This window comes from Bos javanicus, chromosome X (genome assembly GCF_032452875.1).
Source record: "Bos javanicus breed banteng chromosome X, ARS-OSU_banteng_1.0, whole genome shotgun sequence".
Lineage (NCBI taxonomy): Eukaryota > Metazoa > Chordata > Mammalia > Artiodactyla > Bovidae > Bos > Bos javanicus.
The window spans coordinates 127,952,577-127,970,743 of record NC_083897.1 but is presented as its reverse complement, the minus strand read 5'-3'; the positions used below and the strand labels follow the sequence as shown (position 1 = coordinate 127,970,743).

The window sequence follows — 18,167 nt, the reverse complement described above, 5'->3', positions numbered from 1 at the left end:
GTACAGCACAAGGGAGACCACTCCTTATCTGGGACATGAGAGCAGAGTCTGTATCCTTGAGTCTATATCTCTAGCTGCTTCATCAGTGCCCTGGAAAGCCATTTCTCTGCCCATGTATTTTTAAAATGTCTACAACAATGTCATGGGAAGACCTAAAACAGATACTTTTGTGTTTCTGTTTTCAATTCAGGGGTTATCACATTGTGAAAATCCATCTAGAAAACTAGCAAAGTATTCTCGAAATTAAAAAAAAAAAAAAGCACAGGGGAAGGATTCTAGAGTCAGACACAGGTCCATATTTTGGTTCAACCAATCGCAGATTGTAAGTTTTTTTTAACTTAGGCAAGTTATTTAACATTCCAGTGTCTCAGAGACTTCATCTGTGAAACGGGTAGCTATTTTTTAACTCTTTATTCGCTTGTCATAAGAATTAAATAACTGAGGTAATGTAAAGCACTGGCACAATGCCTGCTGTGCAATAAGCACTCAATGAATCATGCTTAATATTCCTAATGCTTTGTGACATACTCGTAGGTACACCATCCCAGGGGAGAACAAACAATAGTGGCTAAAAAAAAAAAAAAAAAACAGTAGAAGAGCAATTTTCTTGGAGGAAGGGAATGCATATTTCCTGGTGATTATTACATACAGGCATGGGGATTAGACTTTACACTTGGAACAAATTTCATCCTCATAATGGTTTGAGAGGTGTTCATATTACTAGGCTATTTTACATATGAGGAAACTGAGGCTCAAAGAGATTAAAACCCATGGTAGAATCTACATTAGAGCTTACACTGGTATGACTCCAAAACCCCTACTCTTCTTCCCATATCATTCTCTTATTTTACGTTATTTGAAACCTGCGTGATGTGTTGGGCAGGGACTGTTCTACAACATCCATTTTGGCCAAAGTGTCAGATACCAAAACTGAATTCTGACAAATGTGTACCTTTGCAACAAGGACGCTAGAAAGGGCATGCCTGTCTCAGCATAAATCCATTCAACCATCAGAAAACGGCTTCGGTCTCATTCCCTGAGGAGAAGGGATGGCTTCCTTTGTGGATATAAAGGACCATGCTGTATTTTTCTAGCTTCATCTGTGGAGGCCAGTCCTCTGTGCCTGAGTTATTCTTTGCTGTGGACTGGGGGGAGCTCCAGTGGAGCATCTGAGAAACAGGCTCTTAGCAGCCGATGAGTCCTGAGAGGCAAACTTGAGGTCATATGTTCTACTGAGGTGGTCAAGAGTGGGAGGAGCCTGAGGGGTAAAACTACTCCTCAGACCTCTAAAAGAAAAGCTTAGAGGAACAAGGAAGGAGATTCAATTTGAGCATGAGTGGTTAGAAACAGAAGCAGTAGAATCAAAAGGAGTTAAGACTTGAGAAGGTTACATATTATGGAGCAAAGGCTCTGGGCAGAGATTACTTGAGTTCGAATCCCTGTGAAATGTGAGTTCACTGCATCCCTCTTAGGTCAGGTCCATTAGAACAGAGCCTGAGAAGGGGTTTCTTAGATAAAGGAGTCAGCCACAGAAATAGTTTCAGGAGAAACCTGTAAAATGATGAGGAAAACATGCTGGTTTCAGAAGTTTAGCCTCAGTCTCATCCCTTAGAGGATTCTGGAGCATGAGTTGCATCACAGAAATTGTTCAGCCTGGGATGAGGGGCTGGAATGTTCTCACTGCACACTGAGAAGTAACTGGTATCATCTCCCAGCAAGCTTGAGGGGAGTGGATTCCCCTAAGCTAAGCTTAATCTTCCTCAGCCTGTAGCAGTTGCTGGAATGGGTTCCTGGTGGGACAGGGGATCTGGTGCAGCACCGGGTAACACCTTTGACACACACTCTCAGACTTAGATTCCTCATTTGTTAAGCAAACGGTGGTGATAACAGTGCTTGCCTCATAGGACTGTAGTAAAAGAAAGACGCTGGGTAAAGCAGGAGTGCTAACTTTTGGGGACGGAAGCTAGGAGGATCTTGGGTGATTACAGAGATGAGTGTTTTCTGAAGATTTGTTTTTATTCATGGGTATTTCCTGATACCCAGGTGACTGGGCTATCTTAAAAATAAGGAGTTGGTAGAGTTGGTAGGATCTGTAGCTTGAAAATTTGGAACTATGTGTATTAGTCTGTTGCTGCTATAACAAATCACCACAAACTTAGTGACTTGAAGCAGCACCAATGTATTATTTTGCAGTTCTGTATTTCTGACTCAGGTCTCAGTGGGCTCAAGTCAAGGTGTCTGCAGGGCTGCTTTCCTTTCTAGCTGCTTTAGGAGAGAATCTTTTGCCTTGCCTTTTCTAGCTTTTAGAGGCTGCCCACATTCTTTGGCTCCTGCTCCCTTTCTTCTTCAAAGCCAGCAATGACTGGTCAGGTCTTGTCACATGGCATCACCCTGACACACTCCCTCTCCTAACTTCCTTTTCCTCCATTTATATAGACCCTTGTAATTAAGTACACTGGACTCTTTGGGCTTCCCTGGTGGCTCAGAGGTTAAAGCGTCTGCCTGCAATGCAGGAGACCTGGGTTCGATCCCTGGGTTGGAAAGATCCCCTGGAGAAGGAAATGGCGATGCACTCCAGTATTCTTGCCTGGAGAATCCCACGGACGGAGGAGTCTGGTGGGCTACAGTCCATGGGGTCACAAAGAGTCGGACACGACTGAACAACTTCACTTTCTCCTGGATAATGTAGGCTAATGTGTCCATCTCAAGATCCTTAATGTAATCATATTTTAAATGTGCCTTTTGCTGCAGAAAGTCATCTTTTCACAGGTTCTAGGGATTAGAACATAGACCTCTTTATTATTATAGGGCATTATTTTGTCTCTGATATGGGGATTGGCAAACTCTTTCTGTCAAAGGCCGGACAGTAAATAACTTTGGTTTTGTGAGTTGCAAGGTCTGTTGCAACTACTCAACTCTGCCACTGTAGGAAGCAGACAACCACAGACAACATGCACTTGAATGAATGTGCCTGTGTTCCCACAGAAGTTGAGCTACAGACACTGAAATTTGAACTTTGTATAATTTTCACATGCCACGAGACATTATCCTTCTTTCTATTTTCTTCCAAACCATTGAAAAATGTAAAACCCAGGCTTGCCCTGCAGCCTGTGCAAAAACAAGCAGGAGGCTGGAGTTTGGCCTGTGGCTGTCTTGGTTTAGAATACTTTTTGTCCTCGCCTATTTAAGGGTTGAAGAAATAATCTTCAAGTGTTTGGAAGAATTTCTTCACTGTGCTTGGCTGGTTGTCATACATATTGCAAACCTTGACCTTGTGGTCTGCACTTCTTCTATTGGATTTTTGTTCCCCAGGAGAACTATCTTCTTAATTTTTCATGAAAGTTGCTGAAGGTAAAATGGTAGTGGTTGGTCTTAAAACCTTATTCCTGTATGGATGGTAGATTTTTGGAAACAGAAGCTCACTAAAAAGAATACTCAAATTATGTTAGTTAATCAGAGAAAATAATCTGTATGTTGACATTTCTATTTTGTCCCCATTAAACCAGAGTCACTCAGAATATGTTAACATTTTGTTGGAGCTGGCTAAATTGGTGAGAATAGAGAGATGGGTGAGAAAGAAATGAGTAGTATAATAAAATAGAAATTATATTCAGGAGCACTTTGCTGGGGTTCGTTTGCCATCTCACAATATGTTATGACTACCTCTGATGTATTGAATGCAATTTTCTCCTTAAAATACAGCAGTGTTTTCTTGCTATCATATTTATGCCTCTTGCTGAATGATGGTTGGCTGTGAAACACTCTTATTTTTTCTTTTTCTTTCTGTTAGGTGAAGGGGAAGAGGACACTGGGAGAAAATATTGCTGATAATGGAGGGCTGCGACAAGCTTTTAGGGTATGCACTGCGATGTTTGCTGTGATTTTACAAATTAAGCTATAAAATACCATTTGGGTGCACCTCAGTTTACACTACAGACATTTTCTTGAGGAGTTAGATTTCTATAAATTCTGTGAATTTCTGTAAATTGAATTATATTTCCCCTTTGACTGTTATATTCTGTTAAATGAGTAGAGCTGAATTTCTTTCCTTTTTCTTTTTGGAGAATAAAGTCACCCTAACAGTAATATTTGTTATTAAGATTCATGTAGTTAAAAGATACTTTTCAGAGGATACTTTTAGTGTAGTCTTAAAACCTGCTACAGAAATCTTGGGGCTAGGTTTGTAGGTGTTTTCTTTGAGTATACTCTATGCAACCCTCCTTACAATTTTCTCTTAGAATACTAAGCTTCTAAATTACAGTCAGAGGCTAGTGTTTCACATGTAGTGGGCCAGGTAGGAGTCCATCATAATGTTTTCATTATCCCCTGCTCCACGGTTAAGCAAAACACATAAGGATGATGTAGAAAGATATACATAAAGCTATATGTATTCAGTGTCAAGAGCAAGCTGTTATTCTGAGGTTATATTCTTCCTCTAATTCTAGTTAAAATATACTTCAGTTTATAAAATGATGGTGATCGAAGATTATAGTTTTCTCTCTTACCTGGCAAAATAAATAAATTTGCTGATAGATTGGTCCCAAGATTTATTTCCATAGGGCTTGCCATTTTGTTAGATTTATTTGTTCCCTGGTAGGAATAGAAAAAATAGCTTTTTTGGGGGGGAAGAAAGGATGTTACTTAACATGTGCCTACTTTGGCCCAGCTGCTTTGGTATCTGTTGAGTGAAAGGTCTTTTTGCAGATGAACCTGTCTCACTGTTAAGCAACACACCATTGACTTGCATTTCCAGATGTTTGTTTTCTTAAAGGAAAGCTTGACAGGATACATTTTGCACATGGGGGAGGATATAGTTAATATCTATATTGGAGGAGAAAAGAGAAAAGCCATTATTGCAGAGGGTCATCTCCTCTACTTCTCTTCCCAGGCTTACAGGAAATGGATAAATGACAAGAGGCAGGGAGTTGAGGAGCCTCTCCTACCAGGCATTGAATTCACCAACAACCAGCTTTTCTTCATGAGTTATGCTCACGTGAGTAAGACTGAGGAAGGGGCCTCAGAGAGAAAATGTGGGACTTTGACTTGCTTCCTGGGTCAAAGGTCTGGAACAAAAGTTTAATGACATAACTTGATTTTAGCTGAAATTGTATCTTGCTGCTTATTGTCTGGATAAATTTCATGTGTTTCATGTTCTATGGGATATAATTAATTAACTGATTGAATCGAGGCTTATTGGTATTTTTTATCAAGTGAGTTACCAGCCCTGAGGTGACTCACTTGATATTTCTTCAGTATATCCTGACTTCTTAATGTATTTGATACTATTTGTAACCATTTCTAGTGACTCATTCTCTAGAGTCTTTCTTGGCTCTGTCGTTTCCTGCATTTCTCCTCCTTCACCTCATTTGCTGACTTGATCCCGCCACTGTCAACCTGGGGGTCCCTCAAGTCTATGTTCCCAACTGCCAAATGAACACGTGAAGAGTACTAGAGCTGCAAACAGCAGCAGCAAAGGTGAGAGGCATATCACCCTTTTGCGAGTTTAATGGGCTCTCTGAGCAGAAACTGAAAGAAGATGTGCCCTAAATAAGGCACAATTCCGAGTTCGAGTATCTGGCCAATGATGCAAGTGCCAGTTGTTCTTTGTTATTGCCCTAGTTTATGTCACAAATATGTAGGCCTCATTTTCAAACAAGTCTGGGTTGGGTTGATGAAGTCCTGATGCATGGCCTCACAGTGGGCAAATCTGTATCTGTATTGCTCAAAACTAGACAGAGGTTTTCATCAATACAATCTTTTGTTCCTAAGTTTTTTCATTCACTCCTCAGTAAGCTCATTAATTTCCATGTCTTCTTCACTTGACTCCGGTTAAAGGATTCTCATCTGTCTGGGGTCTGTTATCTCTTAAAGCTGACATGGCAGCACTAAATAAATGATCATTTATCAACCTGACATCAGCAAAAGTGTAATCAACAACAAAGTGACTCTCCTTTCTAGTTTTCCTACTTTTATCAACATACCCTCAACCATCAGCCTTTGGGTCTTTCTGGTTAGAAAATCTGGACTCTTAGGTCTTATTTGATCGATTTATCCTCATTTATATGACATGTGTCTCAAAAGCTGATGTTTCATCCCATTAACTGTTCTTCAGATTCAGCCTCTCTTTCTCCCCATTACCCTGTCTTGTCATCTGTAGACTAAGCCTCCATCTCTTCTGCTTTGAATTATCCCAACAGCCTTATGGCATGTTTTCCTGATTTGGCTTCTTTCCACCATTGCCTGTCTTACATGCCACTGAAATACCATTTTTATTTCATAGCTGACCTGCTGAAAGAACTGCAGTGGCTCCCAGGTGCCTGCCACATGGAGACCAAATGCCTCTCAAAGTTCTCCTCAGTCTTATACAACTCTACCCAACCAGCTCTAAATCCCCGTAGCTCTACCAGACTCACCCTTAGCTGGGCAGGTGTCCTCACTTCCACTCCACAATTTCATGCTCATCATTGTCTCTGGTTTTGCTTTAGATTTGCCTTCTGCAAAGTGACCCTCTTTGTACTTCTCCCCCTCAGATTATTCAATTCCATCTTTACCATTTAGGATCCATGTCAAGTTTTACCTCTTCCACATCTTCCACAAACTTCCCTATGGATTCCAGGTCTCACTAAAAAAAAAAAAATCTCTAACTCCTTTGCACTTATCTTCTTTACTGTGCAGTTACCTTGTTATCAAAATGTTGAAGATTTTTATCTTCATAGCTTGTGTATCTTCATACACTTATTATTTATCCCCATAGCATCCAACAAAGAAGCTGGGTATATTGAAGACACTTGACGTTTTTAGATGAATTGCTTGAAAAGGATGAGATTAACACAGTTCAATTAAAGAGACTTTCTTTTGGGTCAGTACTGGGTCAGATATCCAAAATAAGCATGCAAATATAGATAGAACTTTCTGGAGCAGGGATTGGCCAACTAGGACCCATGGGCCATATGTTGCCTGCTGTCTATTTTGTATTGGAAAACAGCCATGGTCTTTACATATTGTCTATGGCTGTTTTTGTGCTACAGTGCCAGAGTTGAGTACTTAGAATAGAGACTTACAGTCTGCAAAGCCTAAAATATTTATTATCTGTCTCTTTACAGAAAATGTTTGCTGTCCCATGCTCTAGAGGACAAAGTACAAGGTCCGTCAGTTCTTATTTAGGTTCTTACTTACTTACTTAAGGTCCATCTTAGTAGATGAAGTAAACTAACTGATATTAACATTACAGTCAGTTTTGAAATGTCTCCAAATAAAATTCCAAACTATATATGACTTACTTTAAAGAGATTAAGAAGAAAAATGGCAAGTGATTTTATATTACTAATGAGAAATTTCTCTTGGAGCTTTTCCCTACTGGCAGAATGAGATTTTCAACCTTTTGTAAACTGAAATAAGTCTGCTCATAAGGAGGAAAATTATTTTGTCTCCTGAGAAGGTACTAGGAAAACAGTAAGAACAAAAATGTGTTTTTAGAAATCTCTTAAATGATATATGAAGCAAAGACAGTACTATATAATAATGCAAGAGGAAATAACATTAGAAAAAGTGAGGTGGAATTGATTGTGAGAAACAACTTCACCTTAGCTAGCTTCTGAGGAAGTTAAGTACTCCCATTACAGAAACATCTTTAGAGTCAAATTCAGAACCACTGTGATGGATGGTTTCTCTTCTCCAAAAGCAGTAGCATCCTATCACCTTTGCTGCTGCCTCTGTCCCCGTAGTTTCTGTCCATTTTTCCTTAGATGTTCTTATCCTCCTTCTTTCTTCTCATTGCTCCTCTTTCAGTGGACATTCATGGAGATCCTTCCTGGGGCCCATAAATAATCTTCAAACTAGTCTCTCATTTCCTCCTACTCCTGTGCCCCTGCTGGATAAATCTTTTGAAAATGTATTTTTAATCACCTTCATGCTCATTAACAATATTTAAGTACTGTTAAACAAGATTAGCAATACGTTAACCTAAATATGGTAGCCTCTTGCTCAGGACTTGCTCAGGCCAGAAATCTGGCCCCATCCTCACCCTTCCCTGGTCTCCCATTGCTGCCCACTATGCACCACACAGTCCAGCCAAGCTGAATGTCTTGTTTTTTTCTTCTCCAATATGTCTTTGTTTCCATTTTCTCCTCCACTTGGAATTCCCCCCATCATATTCATGTGTCCTAGTTCTATTCATACTTCAAGCTATATCATATTTCAAGATACACTTCAAATCAGGATTAAGTAGGTTATGGTACATGAATAAACAGTGCAAGGAAAAGTTTTCTTCTTGTTCATGTTCCGTGTGTAACATGAGTCAGCAGTGGGCCTCTGCTCATAGTTACTACTCAGGACCTGGGTTTTGGAATCTTTATCTTGTAGGTGCTTCCATGGTCACTACAGGACTAGGGAAGGAGTAGGGAGAAAATGTGCACTGGCCTTTAATGTAGCATCCTAAATTGTTTTTAATACTCTTAAAAGTTCTGCCAGATTTTAAAGCTTCCCCAAGGAAGTAACATATGTCACTTCTGCTCACATTTCATTGGTGAGAGCAAGTGACCATATAGCCATGCCTAACTTCAAAGGGGATGGAACAATGTCCTCCTATCCAAGGACTGAACTAAGATGAAGCCAACAAGGCACCCAGGGTGCAAAATCCTTCCCGTTTATGCTGCTGCTGCTGCTAAGTCACTTCAGTTGTGTCGGACTCTGTGCAGCCCCATAGATGGCAGCCCACCAGGCTCCCCCGTCCCTGGGATTCTCCAGGCAAGAACACTGGAGTGGGTTGCCATTTCCTTCTCCAAGGCATGAAAGTGAAAAGTGAAAGTGACGTTGCCCAGTCACGTCCGACTCTTAGCGACCGCATGGACTGCAGCCTACCAGGCTCCTCCATCCATGGGATTCTCCAGGCAAGGGTACTGGAGTGGGGTGCCATTGCCTTCTCCGTTCCCACTTATGACCATACTCAATAATGGATGAGTGATTCATTTTACTGATTCAAATGAATATGGTTAACTTTGATAATGGCTATTCCAAACATTATGTTAATTGAATGAATACATTGGTTGATTCCTGGACACATACGCTATTCTCTTCATTTAAAGCATTTGTCTGGAAACCTGTCTTAATTTACTCAAATAGTGAAAGCATTCACAGTGATAAAAACTTCTACTCTGAGGATTGGAATAATAGATGTTACTACTGATGAAGGTTTATCTGATCTACTAAAACAGCTTGTCATCCATCGAGTCTCAAATTACTCTTCGTGTGATTTGAAGCAGGTAAGGCAGTAGACAATGTGTGATTGAAATGGAAGCATAATCATCGGGATGTTTTTTCTTCTAGGTGAGGTGCAATTCCTACAGACCAGAAGCTGCTCGAGAACAAATCCAAGCTGGTGCTCACAGCCCCCCTCAGTTTAGGTAAATAGGCATATGGGTGACACGAGTTTTTAACTGTGCATCTCCACCTCCTCTCTTCCCCAGCCATTCCAGGGCTCTACGAATAGGTGATCCGAAAAACAGCCTGCATTGTGAACAGTGATAGCTCATTTCACAGACCAAAAAAAAAAAAAAAAATCTGGCCAAACAGAAACTAAGCGTCTTTTCTTTAATTAGTAGGAAGCTGGTTTAGCCAGTACTCTCTCACCTAAATTTTTGTAGTAGGCTTTTGTACACACCTCTAGTATCAAGAGATCTATGAGACTGTACAAGACTCCAAAGGTAATTTAGAATCCAAATCATAGCTTTAGTAGTAATTCCCACTTATTATCTTCTGGTTTTTGAAAGGCAGCAATCCTTGGGTGCCATGAGTACACCATGGGTGCTCCATAGACTGGCATGTTTGATTTATCCAACCGCCTACTTTTTAAAAGTATTGACCAGAAAAGCCTTTTTTAGATACAAATGAGCTCTTATGTACTATGCCTTAAAACACCTAGAGCTCTGGTTTAATTTGTGTTGTAGAATATCCTATTTAATGCCTCTTGTTCTTTCATGCAGCCAGCCAACAGACATGAATGAGTGCCCGCTTACAGAATAGCTCTGAACACAAAGGAGGATATATGGTGGCATTTAGCTATTGTAATTCATATCTAGAGGCAAAAGCTCTACGTTTTAGCTTTTAGTTTGAGTCTTATTTTGAAACAGTTGCTTATATATGAAGGGAAATGAATTACCATCTTAATTGTCAGGATGTATAAAATATTAAGTAAAAATAAAATTAAGATTACTATTACCTACCCCATAGTAAGTTTCTAGCATAGTTTGAGGGAAATTTTCTGTGCTAAGGGACAGAGTTATAATAGTAAATCCAAGAAACACAGTAATTTGTATTTATTTGTTCTTTGCTTAGAACGTATTATTTCTTGGTATCTTTATATGTAATGTTTAAATGAATCCATTAGCATATTGTAGGAAAGTCATCTAAAAGTTCCATATGTTGAAATGTTATTCCCAAAACCTTGCCTTAGAAATTCTCAAGAAATTGACTCTAAATTACCCCATAGCATAAAAACCTAATCACTATGTTAGAAATTCTCCCCCACTGAGCTAAACTGTCAAAAATGCTGACAGTCTCTAATAAACTGTGCTTCCACTCACAAATGATGCAGATGAAATCACACAGTAGATTAATTACTCAACAGATAAGTTCTTAAAAACTAAGTTCCTCTCACTAACTTGTTGCCTGTAATGTCGGATTTTAACTGATAATTTTCAGAGTACACTTACCTGTCAGCTAAATTTGATCCTTAACACTTGCCCAGGGTGAATCATAGTGAAAGTGAAGTGAAAGTCGCTGAATCGTGTCCGACCCGTGGACTATAGCTCACCAAGCTCCTCCGTCCATGGGATCCTCCAGGCAAGAATACTGGAGTGGATTGCCATTACTGTGTGTGAAACCTGCATCCCTCCCTGTGTGTGTGTGTGTGTGTGCACACGCGTGCATGTGCACTCAGTTGCTCAGTCGTGTCTGACTCTTTCATCCCAGCTGACACACAAGAGGTTATGGGGGTTTTGAATTACAAGCCGATATATTCATTCAAATGCCCACAGGGAACAAAATCATTAGGGAAGAAAGAGTCATTGACCAAGAATGCTGTCTCTAGTCAGCCTTTTGAACCTGCAGTTGAGTAAGAAATAGATGAGGGGGGTGGATCTTTGCTAGCTTGTTAGTGATGTCTGCACTAACTGTAGATTTTGAATGTAGCCGATTTCACACAATGGAAACACCACTTTCAAAAGGCAGTTAAAATCAAAGTGCTGAGTAGGAATCTGTAGTCTTTACTGCAGTCAGGCAGGGAACTTGCAAGAACACCAGATTTTGGAGCTAACTCCAGCAAAGCATTACTCATCAATAGCAACTAGACCCCGTTCATTAGTTTACTGTTGCATGAACCAAATTCTAGGTAAATATGAGCCTGCAAGCGTAATAGGAATTTATAGAAAGTGTTTCTGTGGATTGAATGAGTTCTTTAAAGATAATTTAGAGATAGCAACAACACGAATGAATCTTACAGACATAATACTGAGTGAAAGAAATCAGAGACAAAAGAGTGCATAGAGTGTGATCCACTGATGTGAAGTTGAAAAACCAGTAGAATTGATCTGTGGCCACAGAGGTCAGACTAGTAGTTATGCTTGGAGGTACTACTGTTAGGGCATACACAGGAGCCTTCTAGGTGCTGAAAATATCCCATGTCTTGATCTGGGTGGTAATAACATGGGTGTATACATGTGAACTCAATGAACTTTACATTTTAAATGTGCATATGCTACGTCAGTTATATGTTCCATAAAAAGTTAAATTAAAAAATGGTTAGAAAAGTTAAGTATTGGTAAATTGTATAGTTTGTAGGAATTTGTAAATTTATAGCAATGTACCACCACATATACAATTTATAGGAATTGTAAACCCTACAGTTTATAGAAATTTAAAGATATTTTGAAGACTAATAGCATTTGTCTAGTTCTAGTCTCAGCTCTGTTAATTTTCTTGAAAATCTACTTAACCATTTTGGACTTCAGTTATCTCCTTGTAAATAGACTAAATGAATGGACTATTTTATCAAGCCATAGGTTGCTAGAGTTTTATTCAGAACCTGTTGATTTGTAAGAATTAAATGACATGGACTATGACATATCTTTTTCAGGGTCAATGGTGCAGTTAGCAACTTTGAAGAATTCCAGAAGGCTTTTAATTGTCCATCCAATTCCACAATGAACAGAGGCGCAGAATCCTGCCGACTCTGGTAGCAGGACTGTTGGTTCCTGCCATCCTGAGAGAGCTGCGCGGTGCTCATCACCTACTGCCCTAGGCCTGTGTTCCCCTGAAGATGTTTATTTTAATGCATCTTTGGTATTTGGGTATTGCTTAGATCTAAACATTATTCAAAGTTGTAAGACTTAAAAAAATGGAATACAAAAAATCGAATCACATATGTTTCTTTAGAAAGCCAATTAAGTCCCCAGGCTGCTTTTGTTAAAATGTTGTTTGCTGAATTGTTGCTATTGTCCATTTTAGTGTATAAGTTGCAGCTAAGCGGTATGTACCATTTTTATCTACAGCTTTGCAGGGGCCCTAGGTAGAATATATCCAGAAAAAAAAATCAGCCTATTACACTAGCAACCCTCAGTGGTGTGGACATGTGCAAGGTTGCCTGGGAGGTCTTCTGTACTGTTAGATTTCCTGCACCGTCCTTTCATAGCATTGATTAACTCTAAGGTGGTTAAGTCAGAAATGACGTTGAATCCTCATTTGACAGTATTTGATGAAGTTCTGGCCTTCAGCTTTGGAGTCTCTTGGGATGAAAACATGCCTCATAGCTTGTATCTGATGTAGCCCACTGCCCTGTTCAAGTCAGAATGAACAAAGCTGGCAGAAAAGACTGCTTGGTGAAGGCTTGAGTTTATCAAATAGTAAGACAAGGCTGTATCTCTAAGTCCCAGAAGAAGTCAAAACTCCTAGTCATGCAACCGCAGGCACAGTAGGAAACAAAATCTCCAAAATTTGATCTGTTCTGTTCAAACCTTGGCAATTATGTCATCTGCTAGATGCTTCTCTTCAGTCTAATTTCTGGTTGTCTTGTTATCCTCGTATATGTGCCTGCTCCTGTTTCTGAAATAAGTAGGCATAAAAAAAATGATTTTCTAATTCCCAATTAGGAACATATGGCTTTCCCTCCCCTTGAGTACAAAGGCACAAACCCCACATTGAGGCTCAGTTACCTCTTTTAAAAATCCTTTTTGAAAAATTTCTTGATTAAAGACATGTTAGAATCTATTGATTGAATTTAAAATTCCCTGCATAGTCCAAAGAAACATAATGTTTACTCTTCAAGACTTCTTCTAAAGAGTTTATAAGAAAGAGCATTACTCTGTTTTCAGTCCTCAGAACTCTGTCCTTTCAAGGGAACTATTCCATGTCTTATTAGAGAGTGTGTGTGCAGGATAAAATTGTAACAGCTTTAAAGTGCTTCCCTGGCATTTTTGCTTTTTAAAATAGCCATCCCCTCTTCCCATTATTCCTTGTACACGTGGTTCTAGGTTAAGCTGGTCAATAGGAAAATCTCAAAAGCATAATGACAAATTCAGGCTAACCATAGGAAGCCATTTTACATCCCTGGAATTTGTCATTAAAAAGTGTGTGTGTGTGCACACACCATGTCCTTTTGTAACCATGGGAACGTAGGGGAGAAAAATGCAGGGGCACCATCATGAGGAAAACAATTTCAGTGCATTAGTCAGTGAAGAGTGATTTTCCCCTTGACTTCCTCCTCTCTGAATCGATAAACTCCTAAGGGCAGCTACCTTTTCCGCCTTAACCATGACTTGATATCACCTTAGTTTGCATTTTCAAAAAAGCAGTTAAGGGTGCTGGAAACCTCCATGTCTTTTCTCTAGAGGAATCATTCTGATTTGGTTTAGACTTAGAAGATTCTCCTTGTTTCATTCCTATATCTGGACATTTAAAATCAGCTTAAACGTTTTTAAGGCTTACATAAACAGCATATTCCTTCTAGTTTTCTCTTTTTAAACTCCAAATAAACACATTCCTGCCGGTCAGAGAAAGTGTTTGATAAAAGTGTAGAAATAGGCTTTGGAAATGGGACTTGATCAGTCACTTAATGGTTTAGGAAAACAGGTTGGTGAACAGTTGGGGCCTGAACAGTTTCTAAGTGATATGGCTACTTGTCTTGACTAACTTTACTTGATGTAACTCAATTATACTGCAAGCTGTCGATAGGATGGCCGTTGTTAAAATAGACTTAGAGTAGCTCAAGTCACCACGACTCGCTGGGACAATTTTCTAGATTGAATTTCCAAATTCATGTTCCTGTTCAGATTTTCAGAGTACATTCTTATTGTCTCTTCTCTTCAATACAGACTAATAGAAAAGAGTCAGATACCGATTAAGTTGTGTAAGGAAGAAGGTAAAATGCGACTGGAAATCGGGGGAGGGGAAAGGAGAAGCTGGCCTAGGAATGTGACTCTGAAGGAGAATCCAGGATTTTGGCAGTTCTTGCTAAGCACATCCACTGGAGGAGAGCCATAAAATATTAAAAAAATAATTATGCAAAATTAAAAGGCAATTAGATATTGGATCTCAGACTATGACTGCCATAGCACACTTCTCTGATTCATACACCAGGTATTCTGCCAGTGAACTATTGCCTGCGAAATGGAAGGCGTTAGGTTTTTGTGAAATTCTCCTGGTTTAGTCAGGTTCTTATGTGTATAAAATGGTCTTGTTTGGCTTATCATCATTGCCCAAAGTTTGTTGAGCTTTTTACCAACCACACAGCACTGGCCTCCTATTTCCATTTTTTCCTTTTATGAAATGGAGTTGGAAGTGACTACTGCAAGCTCAGGATTCATAAATTATCCTTAAGTTTATTCAGTGCCTTTCCTCAATGGAGCTTAAAGCATAGCACATAAATTTTATCTTATTTAGCCCTAGAGCATCACTAAGAAGCAACTAGGAACTGTAGCTTGCCACATAGGTTATGCTTGCACCAGATCAGTGGAGAGGTTTGAGATTGCTTCTCAAGTACCCCAGAGTCAGGAGAGTTAAAGCCTTTGTTCTTTGGGCTGCTTGCCTTTGCATTAACCTTCATCCCTTAGGTCACCCCATTTCTGAATACATTTGTTCCAGCAGTATTTCTGTAATTATTAGCATTTGATATACTTCTTCCTTGATATTTTTAACAGTATGTCTCAGTTGCATATTAAATTATGGAAGAACATATGATTATTTCAAGCAACAACATTCTCATTGCTAGTGGAAGTGCCCCACTGGTTCGAAGAAAGGTGTTCTTGGATTATGCATTTCATATCTAAATGGTCTTTGTATTTTCTTCCCTTACTTGTGAAACAATGTGAACGATCATTTTAAGGACAATAAAAAGTTGAAGATATTCTGTTTCCTTTCTTTTTAAAAATAATATTAAAATTGATTATATCCATTAGCATACTCAGTTATATTTTAGACAATATTTGCCTAAAAAGTACACAAAGCATTGGAGTGGACTAGGTTTCTCAGTTTAGGAAAGTGAGATTTGAATGCAGTAACTTTTTCTGTAGACAATGAGAGATTTGAGAGTTGGCCATTATATTTTCTTCCAGGATATAAACGGATATGGTTTATTGCTTATGCAGTTATATTCCTAATGAGGAAAAGAGAGGCTTCGGAGGAGATTATCAACCATGGTATGGCTGGTCTTGCAAAAGTGACAAGGAACATTACGGTTACTGTCAAACCAAAGAATCTCTATTTTGCTGTCACCTTTCTTTACCCATCAAGTCAGATTATGGTCACTCATTCAGTACATAGTAACTGACCACCATTTGATTTAAGTCACTGAACTAGCTGTATTTAAGCAGATCATGTGCAGTTTCAGCTTCAATGAACAGTCTGGTCTAACATGGTAAACAGACACATAAATTGCTACATTCACCCTGTATCATGGCAAGTGTGATGAAATTCAAGGACATTGGGTTGTGGTTTGGTACGCAGAGAAAGATTTATTCAATTCTCCTCAAGTGGATGCTATCAGAGTTCTCTCTACCCAGATCCCAGCCCTTTTACTGGGGACCCTAACTTCACCTTCTGTGTGCTTTTTTTTTTTTTTCTCATTGGCTGTAGATCTCTAGGATGGCTGCCCTCATGCTACTGGAGCGTCTGTGCCCCATGTACTTCCAGGGAGCTGGAAGTGCCTGCCATTTTCATCCCCTGGTGACCTTTGGACAACGAGTGAGTGGTACAGGACAATGAAAGCCTGCCTGCCTTTCCTGAGTCCAGACAAATCCAGAAGCATACCATAGAATTCATACTAACTTCCCTCGGGGGGCATTTTGGTATTAGACTGGCAGTGGAAGTAGAGTCCCCTGTTGATTATTTTAAACATCTTTCTGATGTATTCAGAGATGTGAAAACTACTGGTTTATGGTAGGGGTACCACAGTGTCCATGTACAGGAGATAGACATCAGACAGACTGTAGAGCTGGTAGGTAATAAGCATCTCAGTATGACCTGTTAGTGCCCCTCTGAGAGTCTACTCTAGTTTCTGAGCTGATGCTTGAAAAAAGAATTTTTGCCTGTAGGGTAGTGGCAGGAGGAAGGATGTATAGAAATGATTGAGTTTATGAGTGATCTCTGGGGCATGGACGGGAAGGACAGGCTTTGGGGGAATGAAGGCAAGAAGTCTAGAATCTCTCTTGCTAGGGTCAATTTGATAGATTTTATGAGATATTCAGTCTACTTCAATTTTTAGATGTATATCTTAGTGGACCTGATCAAAATTTGGAGGCTGATGTTTCCAATTAGGCTTAAGGTATTTACATGTCCCTCAAGTCCAATTGCTTTCTTTGTTAAGATCACACTACATGTTGAAAGAGATCATCTCAATGGTTTAACCCAGTTTGAGCTAATGTCTTGTTTACATGACATACAAAATGGTTATTAACCATCAATGAGCTTCTCTCCTACAGTTGTTGATATTGAGACCAACGTTCCTCCCATATGATTCTGCCATTTTCAATGCTATTGAATGTATGCTCATCCACACAAAGCTGGTGGAGGGGAAGAAGCTATTGAAGATACCTAATGGAAGGTTTGGTCTAATCCAATAAGTTATCTATGTTACTTCTGCCCATATTCCATTGACTAGCACTCAGTCATATGGCCAAACCTAACTGCAGGGGAGGCTGGGATATATAGTCTAGCTGTGGGCCGAGAGAGGAGAGGAAATGGGTTTGTCTATTATGTAGCGATACCAGCCATACCTTCTAAAGTGAAATACTGGCCAGTCACATGGAGCTCTTCTGAATTCAGGAAATTGCTTTTGAGCACAGCACAATGAAAAATCTTAAATGCCATTGGTAGCCTGCAGTTTATTCTGTAGGAGTCTTTTTAATTAACAGTTTAATTGGATAATTTAACCCCCTTTAGAATTGGAGATAAGAAAATGAGAATGAGATAGTCCCTGTGATCTGACAATACTGTGCTTTAATAAACACTCCAAAGTGAGCCCAGAAATGAGCACCACAAAAGCATTACCATAATTTGTGATCAGTGAATGAAAACCTGATCTATAATTTTAGTTATTTATAAATGGTTTAGCTACATGTTTCATTTGAATGTGTATTTTGTTTTGTTAATTGTCTCAATTAGGAAGATAACAATATAAGACTCTGTGGCTATGCCATGGATTTACAGTATGGTCTAAGCTTTTAAAATAGATCCCATTGAGACAATAAATAAAATATGAAATAATATGTGCTATGTCTTCTAGGATTTTTAGAGAATTTCTATGAAAATTATTTTTACTTCTCCCTTCATAATGAAAAGTTGATGCTGAGCCCTGAAAGGGCTCTTGGCTAGGATTCTTGGCCTCTGGAGGAGAGGCATTCAATCCGGGGCCAGTGATGAGGCTTGACTGCTCAGAGCTTTTGTATAACAAAGTTTTATTGAAGTATAAAAGAGAAAGAGAAAGCTTCTGACATAGACATTAGAAGGGGGCAGAAAGAGTGCCTCCCTGCTAGTCTTTAGCAGGAAGTTATATACCTACTAGCAGACTGCTAATTAGAGAAAGGAAATGTCTCAAAACTCAGAGAGGCCCCTCACCCACAACATGCATTTTGAGATAACATTGGCACAAGGTGAGTCATCCTGGGCCCTAAAACTATTAA

General features: G+C 39.4%; 1 protein-coding gene across 1 annotated transcript in view; it reads left to right on the top strand.

Annotated features, from left to right (window-relative positions):
• Nucleotides 1-15,394, top strand: part of PHEX (phosphate regulating endopeptidase X-linked) — a 228,136-nt gene extending 212,742 nt beyond the window's left edge. The window contains exons 19-22 of the mRNA XM_061407917.1: nt 3,791-3,856; nt 4,889-4,993; nt 9,325-9,401; nt 12,131-15,394. Coding sequence (XP_061263901.1) covers nt 3,791-3,856; nt 4,889-4,993; nt 9,325-9,401; nt 12,131-12,233 — 351 coding nt within the window. The 3' untranslated portion in view covers nt 12,234-15,394. The remainder of the gene's footprint in view (nt 1-3,790; nt 3,857-4,888; nt 4,994-9,324; nt 9,402-12,130) is intronic.
• The last annotated feature ends 2,773 nt before the right edge of the window (nt 15,395-18,167 follow it).